The following is a 9,805-nucleotide window of genomic DNA, read 5'->3' as shown; positions in this document are numbered from 1 at the left end:
GCGCTGGGATGACCCAGAGGGATGGTATGGGGAGGGATGAGGGAGGAGGGTTCAGGATGGGGAGCACATGTATACCTGTGATGGATTCATTTTGATATTTGGCAAAACTAATACAATTATGTAAAGTTTAAAAATTAAAAAAAAAAAAAAAAAAAAAAAAAAAAGAACAGAGGTAGTGAATGAGAACAGGCACAAGGAAACATAGGGTGAAAGCAATGTTCTATTTCTTAACTTTGGTTATGTTCACTTCTGTGGTAACTTGATAGAATTGTACAGCTTTTCTGTATATGATATGCTTTAACAAAAATCTTTTTAGACTAGAGAAAAATAATGAGCATCAAAGATATTCTAAAAATAACATTCAATTACTATTTCTTGTCATCTGCTATGTGTTAGATGCTATGCATTCATATATTCTATAACCTAATATCCAAAACAACCTTTCAAAGTGGGAATTAGTCTCAATTTACTGATTAGAAAACTGATGCACAGGAAGTGTAACCAACTCACTCAAGGTCATAAAGCTAGTGAATGGTGGGGTACAAACTGGAATCCAAGTGAGATTTCAGAATTAAGCTCAATTTCAGATCTAATACCAAACTCCTTTACAAAGTATGTAAGTCGTATAAGGTTTCCATTCTCCTTTGTTACCAAGCCTCTTCCCTACATCCCAGCCCACTGTTTCTGTCTTCCCCCAGAACGACTACCCTTAACTTACCCTGTCACTTACTAACCGTAAACCCTGGTAATTGTAAACTGTTTGCAGTTTCCTGAACAATCTAGGCTTTGTCAGTGCTTCATGTCTTTACAAGAGCTGCTCCCTCAGTTTAGAATGCATTCCTCTCACTTCTTCCCCTACTTTCCAACACTTTGGCTTAATTTATTAGACCTTATATATCTAAGGTCAAATAGGTTACTACATTCTTCAAAAAGCTTTTGCTGATCTCACCTATCCTCCCTATCTACTTCTATAGAACCATGCACACATCTCTGTCATACCACTTATTATGTAAGTGTAATATTTATGTGTCTGTCTCTCTACCTGAGATTATAAACTCTGAGAGAAAGGGCCATTTACCACTTATATTCCACTTTGCACCCCTGCATCTAGCATAGCCCCTATAACATAGTAAGCTCTCCATATCAGTTGAGCAAATAAGCAATTTTAACATCAGAATTGAACCAAACAAAATGTCAAAAGCACTACTAGTTAACAGAATTTCTACTACAGTGAAATTATAGCCTGCATTTCTAAGTTTTGTTGGCATAGGCTTTGCAAAGAATACTTAAAACAAATACTCACTATTTCATAAAATACACATGGCAGAGTATGTTTCCCATCTCTCATAAGAAAAGTCTTTGAACAGTACGGGCCAGGTCTAACAGCTGAGTCGAGAACAGCTAAGCAACATTGAAATAGAGGGGGGAAAAATTAGTGCTGGTAAAACACAAATAAAATTTAACAAAGAGAAGTTGATATTTAACCATTCCCATACCAATCTCTCATAGTTTTATTTATACAATAATAAGAAAACATTTTAAAAGGGAAAGATATTCTGAAACCATTTTATTCTAAGGAAAACAAAATTTCTGACTCTCTCCAACTCGGGAACTGACTATATAACAAAAATATAACTGACAATAATTGGCCATCTGAAATTTTCTCCTTTGTTGTTTCTGTGTGTTTTTATATTTCTAGTTTTTTGGCCACGCTGTGTAGCATGCGGGATCCTAGTTTCTTGACCAGGGATCAAACCTGTGCCTATACAGCGGAAGAACGGTGTCTTAACCACTGGACCACCAGGAAATCCCTGAAGTTTTGTGAATGTGTTTGATGCAGTGGATACATCCTCAGACTAATCTACTACATACTACTTAACACACATACAGTGTGTGTGTTAGTTGCTCAGTCACGTCCAACTCTTTGAGACCCCACAGACTGTAGCCTGCCAGGCTCCTCTGTCCATAGAATTCTCCAGGCAAGAATACTGGAGTGGATTGCCATTTCCTTCTCCAGGGGATATTTCCGATCCAAGGATTGAACCCAGGTCTCCTGCACTGCAGGCAGATTCTTTACTGTCTGAGTCACCAGGGAAGTCCACATATTAAATACACACATATAATAAACATCATGATTTAATGAAGAAAAAACAATGAATTAGAATCAGAAGGCATGCAATTGAGTCTCAGCTCTTCAACTTACTAAACTGAAAAAACCTAAACCTCTTTCAAATTTGTTTCATTTATAAAATTCAAATGATAATTCAAGCTTAATCTTAAGAGTGAGTGAGTGAAGTCGCTCAGTCATGTCCGACTCTTTGCAACCCCATGGACTGTAGCCCACCAGGCTCCTCCATCCATGGGATTCTCCAGGCAAGAGTACTGGAGTGGGCTGCCATTTCCTAGTCACTATCAAGTGAGACCACTATTCATTCCTTTAATAGCCATCTATTGGGTACTGATACTAAACACTTGTTGTTTTGAGGTCAATCTCCACTTCCCCTAGTAATACCCAGATTTTCCTTTAGGAAATTTCCCCTATGCCATTCTTAGCTATATGATTTGGATTAGATGTGTCCCCACCTCCAGACCCAGGAGTGACCTGAGACTAATGTAAGCCAGTCTGGGTATCCCCTTCCCCAGCTACAGAGTTCAGAGTGACAGTGAGAGTCTTGCTGCCCAGTCAGAAACGTTGATATGCAAAGGGTCATTTGCTAGTTTCTGGAAAAGAGCAACCAGAAGAAACTATCAAAGAATGTGATGATGTGGTGTAAAGAAGAATGTATGGTATAGAGAACTTTGATAATCCTCTTAATATCATAAGGGAAGAGTCAGAAGCTGCTGGAAAGACCATAACTGGAGCCTCAGAATGAAGCTAACACTGTGACAGGACAGAAAGATGGTTAAATCTCAAAAACATAATGCCAGATGAAAATGTAAACTCTACAGTTTAAAACACACAAAAACAGTAAATAAATACATATAAATTTATGAAATCAGATGTACAGAGCAAAATTATAAAAGCATGGAAAGGCAAGATACCATAGTGACTGTATCTAGAGAAGAATAAAAACAGATGGGGTGTTCAAACATATCTATAAGATAAGATATGTGGATATTTATTATAGTCTCTGTACTTTTCTGTATGCTTAAAATATTTCATAATTTAAATTAAATTGAATATTTTATTTAAACTATGGAAAGAAATGTTTTGAATCTCTACTTATTGTTTATCTCTTTATTCTAAGTAAAATTAAATTCCAGAAACATTCTATAAAACTCTCCCTCCCTTTTGAATATTAATTCAGAAAACTGTAGGGATAAGTTAATTGTTGGGTGTTTACTCATATCAATCAAGGATTCTTCGCAAATGTTCTTTTAGGATATGTAATTTATAATTTAACTTACACAGAAATTGCTACTGGATTTAGGGTAATACAGTAGAAAGAATACTTTGAGAATAAGGAGACTTGGTCCCTACATTTATTTTTGCTGCTAACTTAGTAATTTTTAGTCAAGTCTATTTTAATTATTTGCCTCATTTCCTCACCTACTTCAAGGGTTGAGCTAGATTACTTGTAAGACTCTTTCCAGTTTTAACATTACAAATTAGAATAATACTAGCATGAATAACCAAGTTCATCTTAAGTCACACAAATCAATGAAGACACCAGAACTGAAGAAAATCCTAAAAAACCATCATCTCCTTTTGTAAAGTTTTATTTTTCTTTAAGAACCCCTAGGTATTCCTAGTAATCATTCAAAATGATTGTCCAAATGATATAACTGAAGTATTTTTGAAGTAGTACACCTACCTAATATTTCAAAAAGAAGTACAGTTTTCTGTACATGTTCACGCCAGTACTTCATGCTTTCAATAACTGCAGATATAATTCTTAAAGAATTATCTTTTTCCCTAAGCTTTAACTGATATGATGAGGCTTCCTTCTGAAAAAAACACAGCAGTAGAAAAACCTGTCATTTTTTTCATCATATTCATTCACTTTCTATGTAAAGATTCTAGGTCCATATAACAGGCAAAAGTGCAAAATATGTTAATATACTATGTAAAATATGTAAAACAGAACTACTGAAGATTTTAGTACAGTTACTCCCCTAAATTAAAAGCATCATTAGTACTTTATAAAGGAGAAGAAACTAGAATACATTTGGAGATAATTAAGAAGATTTTTTCTTTTTACCTCTTATTTTACATGAGCATTCATTTACTCATTCATTTGTTGATTCTTTAAATATTTTTAAAGTATCTTGTGCCAATTCTGTGACAAACACAGGTAAGTCAAATACAATTTCTCTCCCTAATGTGCTCACACTGAGGGAATCCAGACACGTTTATTCATTCATTCCAAAAGCAATTATTGGCACCTACCATGTGCCAGACATAGCTAATGAGCAAACAATACTGAAGATAGACAACCTATCTACCTTCACAGATTTTACAGTCTAATAGGGGATTCAGAAGATTAATAAAGATATAATAGAATGTCAGAAATTGATATATTCTGTGCATTTTTAAAAAACAGGATAAAAGGATAACAAGAGACAGGGATTATTATTTTAAATAGGCTGTTGACAGAGGAATAAGGGAATAGTCAGTGTAAAGGCCTTGAGATAGGAATGTTTTGGCATTTTAAAAAATCAATTAAGAGCAGGATGGCCAAGATTGTGGAGTAGGAAGACCCTGAGCTCACATCCTCTCATGGGCACAACAAAATTACATTTATTTATAGAGCAGCCATTCACAACCTTTAAGAAAATATACTGGATAAAAACATCATCTACTCCAGTAGAACTGGCTATTTGTGCTAATCCAGTAATGTATGACATGGGAGTGATTTCAAATGCTCTTATCTCTGTAACTTTCTAAATATTTATCTCACATTTTTTAATTGAAATACAAAAATGCAAGTAATATTGACAAGTTTACCTTGAGGGTGTTTACTTCTTGAAAACCATCCAACATTTTTTTCTTAAATTGATTTTGTTGAAAATTGGGCTTAAATGCCTGCAATGTGCTGTTTTTGTCTAGACTTCTCATTGTGGAGCCAGGTATTTCTGATGACTTTGTTTGTCTGAGTGCTTCACTTTCTCTTTGGTTAGGTAAGTTAGTAGATTCAGATACTCTTAATTGTTTCTGCTGTTGAGCTCCCAAATTAATTGGACCTGAATTTATTCCATTATTTGTCATTAGATTTCTTCTTTTGCACTGAGGCCTAAAATCATTTTTATCCCAAGTTTTTAAACTGGTATTTTTGTTGCCATCTCTGTAGCTGTAATAGTATTTTTAAAAATTGGTATCAGTTTTGTTTCTATATACTTTTTCTTAACTAAAAGAAAATTATTATTTAATTTGCATTTATATGGTAATTTGTACTACTTTGTAACTACTTTGCAACTACTGACCAGTTAGATATTCTAAACACATCATCACAGCAACCCTAAAATATATTAAGCCTCTCTTTTCAGGTGAGCAAACAGAATCTTAAGGAGGAAGTAACTTGCCGAAGTCACATAACAAGTTACTGACAATCCAAAACCCAGAGAACCCAACTCAAAGTCAAGTGCCAAAGAATTTATTTTTAAACTATACAAGAATATGTAAGTAGAAAGATTTTTTTTTCAGTGCAGTAAGATTTTGAGTACGTTTGCTTCCTTTTTTGTAATTTTTAAATTTTCTACAAAATAAATTTTTCAAAAGTTAAACTATGGCTTGTCAGTGATTTTAAATCACAAAGAAAATAGACATAGGCAGGGTGGATTGCTGTCTGATTAGAAATTTTGTACTTTTACTTAATAGCTTAGAAGTCTTACTTATGAATTTATTTCAGCATTTTACTAGCTACATTAACTTAAGTGAGTTGTATCTGCCAATCAGAACGTGATGCTAATGAGGCTAAAATTAAAAGTATAATTTCAGAGCAGGCTAGGTAAAAGTTCCACAGGGAAAAAACTAACCTAAGTCACAAATATCTATTTCTGAGTAATTTTCCTAAAAATACCACAAGTACTACAAGAGGGCAAACAATGCAACCCAACCTTGTTAAGGAAAATAATCCAAAACGATTTCAGTAGTTACCACTTAACCAAGAATACTAAAGTCCAATCTAAAAAACAATCCATGTCCTTTTTCTATCTATTCATTTTTTCACATTATTTAGACATTAAACTTGGATACCTTTGACAAGGGCCCTCACCATCTTAACAGATGCTTATGCATTTTGTGCTCCATCTTTCTTTCTTAATTCCATCCTATTTACCTTGAAGCTGACTATCTTACTAAGGTAAGATTGAGCATTCTATTTGGTTCTCCATTTCTAAATATATCCAACATTTAGATACAGTTAGTCTTGACTCTTTACCTATTGTCAATTAGACATTAATGACAAAATCATAAATTCATGGTGATAAATATTTAAAGAAATTTCATTATAACATGAAGTATTCTTTGGAAATATAATCAATGCCAAATTTGCCTATTTTTAAAGTTTTATATGGCATGTTCTCTTCTTTCATAAAACATAGCTAGTATCACTATAGTTAGTTATTAAGTATAGAAATTTCCTAAATGTCAATTCTGTTTAAGAAAGGAAGAAAAGATAGAGGAGGAGAGAAGGGAGTAAAGGAGGAGATGGGATGGAGAAGAAGAAACAGAATAAGAAAAATCTTAAGTAGACTCACCTCCAATCACTCTTGCTGCTCCCAGCATTTGATTGAATAGGTTTAGATAGAGAATCTTGACTTCTCAGGGAATTAGAAACTGAATGTGGTATTTGCCTTTCAAGGAAACATATCTTATTAACTACTAATAATTTGTTCCCCAATTGAGAAATATAAAATATACACAGAAGACTAACATCAATCAGTAACAGACACATGCATTTATTGGTACACATTTTTTTCACATACCCCGTGTTCACTGTTTTTGTTAAAGGAGGCAACTCCGGATTCACAGCTTCCCAGGCCCAATCTCAAAAGATATAAGTAACACAGGTAAGGGTAAGTTAGGTAGTGTTTGGGGGAAATAATTGTTTCATATTTAATTAGTATGTGGGGGAGGCAACTGAAAGCCTGAAGGAGAAAAAAACTTGAATATGTGGACATGTTCTTTAAAAGTACTTTGTTGTGGAATTAGTCACAGTGTGTCTTACTAATTTTTTTAGATATCTCCCTTTCCCACTGTATTCCAAGCAAGGTATTTAATCTGTATATCTTCCACAGTCAATCCTAGTAAAGTATCTTACACTTTGTAACATAAATTTCAGTGTAATCAGTGTTTCTTAATCCCAACCCAACAGCAAGAAATACATCAAAACCCAGAAAATATACACACATAGCATGTGTGTGTGTGTGTGTGTGTGTATGTGAGTGCCTGTGTGTATTTGAGAGAGAATATAGCAAATTTACCATCTATTCTTTTTCTTATTTACTATGTATATACACTCTGACATTTTCCATTTTACTCTATTCCATTCTATTTATTTTTTTTAAAGATTGGTTATTTCCTAAACTACTAATGGATCAAGAAGAAAAATTGAAAAACATTGATCTAGTCCTCTCTCTTACCCATGATAAGATATTTTGTTGTATCTCTGACAGATAGTAATCCTGGTCAGAGCTTGAAAAGTTCAGTACTTCAGGATTATGTACATTTACCTATGGAGCAACTCAAATGGTTATTTTTCAAGATCATCTGTCATTCATGCTACTTATAAAATATTTTAAATAGAGGAGAATTTTTTTAAATAGCAGCAGATTACCAGATAAATGCCCACTTTCACATATCCACAAGAATTTTTTAACCTTTTATCTATAAAAATGAGAATAATATGAAATTCATACTTTCAATTCCTCAAATGTGGAAGAAAACAAAATAACTATAGATTTAAAATTAGATTAAGGTCTACTGTTGCACACTGGATGAAATTAATAAGTACTGACATATATATATTAAAGGATTTTTAAATTCTAGTTGCAGAAAATCCTGTTAAAGCATTTTAAATGTGCTGCCGCAAAATGTAAATGTATATAACCAGCAGGTACCAAGTATATTTCAGAATATCTGACTGTCCATGCCTTCTTCCAAACAGAAGTAAAAAGTAAGTAAACATTAAGATCTCCCAGGACAAACCACCACAGCTAATTATTTCAGAGATGAGAGGCCTAACCATAAGGTTAAATTAAAGAATGAAACTAGAACACTCTAACACCATACACAAAAATAAACTCAAAGTGGATTAAAGATCTAAATGTAAGACCAGAAACTATAAAACTCCTAGAGGAAAACATAGGCAAAACACTCTCTGACATAAGTCACAGCAAGATCCTCTATGATCCACCTCCCAGAGTAATAGAAATAAAAGCAAAAATAAACAAATGGGATCTGCTGCTGCTAAGTCACTTCAGTCATGTCCGACTCTGTGCGACCCCAGAGATGACAGCCCACCAGGCTCCCCCGTCCCTGGGATTCTCCAGGCAAGAACACTGGAGTGGGTTGCCATTTCCTTCTCCAATGCATGAAAGTGAAAAGTGAAAGTGAAAGTGAAGCCGTGTCCGACTCTTAGCCACCCCATGGACTGCAGCCTACCAGGCTCCTCCGTCCATGGGATTTTCCAGGCAAGAGTACTGGAGTGGGGTGCCATTGCCTTCTCCAAAATGGGATCTAATTAAACTTAAAAGCTTTTGCACAATGAACTATAAGCAAGGTAAAAAGACAGCCTTCAGAATGGGAGAAAACAATAGCAAATGAAGCAACTGACAAAGAATTAATCTCAAAAATATACAAGCAGCTCCTGCAGCTCAATTACAGAAAAATAAACGACCCAATCAAAAAATGGGCCAAAGAACTAAACAGACATTTCTCCAAAGAAGACATACAGATGGCTAACAAACACATGAAAAAATGCTCAACATCACTCATTATCAGAGAAATGCAAATCATAACCACAATGAGGTACCATCTCATGCTGGTCAGAATGGCTGCTATCCAAAAGTCTACAAACAATAAATGCTGGAGAGGGTGTGGAGAAAAGGGAACCCTCTTACACTGTTGGTAGGAATGCAAACTAGTACAGCCACTAAGGAGAACAGTGTGAAGATTCCTTAAAAAACTGGAAACAGAACTGCCATATGACCCAGCAATCCCACTGCTGGTCATACACACCGAGGAAACCAGAAATGAAAGAGACACGTGTAGCTCAATGTTCATTGCAGCACTGTTTACAACAGCCAGGACATGGAAGCAACCTAGATGTCCGTTGGCAGATGAATGGATAAGAAAGCTGTGGTACATATACACAATGGAATATTACTTGGCTATCAGAAAGAATACATTTGAATCAGTTCTAATAAGGTGGATGAAACTGGAGCCTATTATACAGAGTGAAGTCAGAAAGAAAAACACCAACACAGTATATTAACACATATATATGGAATCTAGAAAGATGGTAACAATGAACCTATATGCGAGACAGCTAAAGAGACACAGATGTAAATAACAGACTTTTGGACTATGTGGGAGGTGGGGGTGGGATGATTTGAGAGAATAGCATTGAAACATGTATACTACCATATGTGAAATAGATCACCAGTCCAGGTTTGATGCATGACACAGGATGGGTGCTCAGGGCTGGTGCACTGGATGACCCTGAGGGATGGGATGGGGAGGGAGGTGTGAGCGGGGTTCAGGATGGGGAACACATGTACGTGGCTGATTCATGTCAATGTATGGCAAAAACCACTACAATATTGTAAAGTAATTAGCCTCCAATTAAAATTAGTTAAAAAA

At 34.9% G+C, this 9,805-nt stretch overlaps 2 protein-coding genes across 3 annotated transcripts in view; both read right to left on the bottom strand.

Moving 5' to 3' along the window:
• LOC104994024 (olfactory receptor-like protein DTMT) overlaps nt 1–1,388 on the bottom strand; it is a 13,830-nt gene extending 12,442 nt beyond the window's left edge. The window contains exon 1 of the mRNA XM_010847485.1: nt 1,304–1,388. The gene's annotated coding sequence lies outside the window, so the exon portion shown is untranslated. The remainder of the gene's footprint in view (nt 1–1,303) is intronic.
• The window catches only part of SPATA22 (spermatogenesis associated 22), a 15,204-nt gene that overhangs the window by 3,391 nt on the left and 2,008 nt on the right, over nt 1–9,805 (bottom strand). For both annotated transcript variants that reach the window (XM_010847486.1, XM_010847487.1), the window contains 5 exons: nt 6,928–6,988; nt 6,700–6,795; nt 4,949–5,291; nt 3,816–3,945; nt 1,304–1,401 (listed from right to left, as the gene is read on the bottom strand). In XM_010847486.1, coding sequence (XP_010845788.1) covers nt 1,304–1,401; nt 3,816–3,945; nt 4,949–5,291; nt 6,700–6,795; nt 6,928–6,988 — 728 coding nt within the window. The remainder of the gene's footprint in view (nt 1–1,303; nt 1,402–3,815; nt 3,946–4,948; nt 5,292–6,699; nt 6,796–6,927; nt 6,989–9,805) is intronic.

This window comes from Bison bison, unplaced genomic scaffold (assembly GCF_000754665.1).
Source record: "Bison bison bison isolate TAMUID 2011002044 unplaced genomic scaffold, Bison_UMD1.0 scf7180017864249, whole genome shotgun sequence".
NCBI lineage: Eukaryota > Metazoa > Chordata > Mammalia > Artiodactyla > Bovidae > Bison > Bison bison.
The sequence above is the reverse complement of the archived record's forward strand: the minus strand, read 5'-3'. Positions and strand labels throughout refer to the sequence as shown.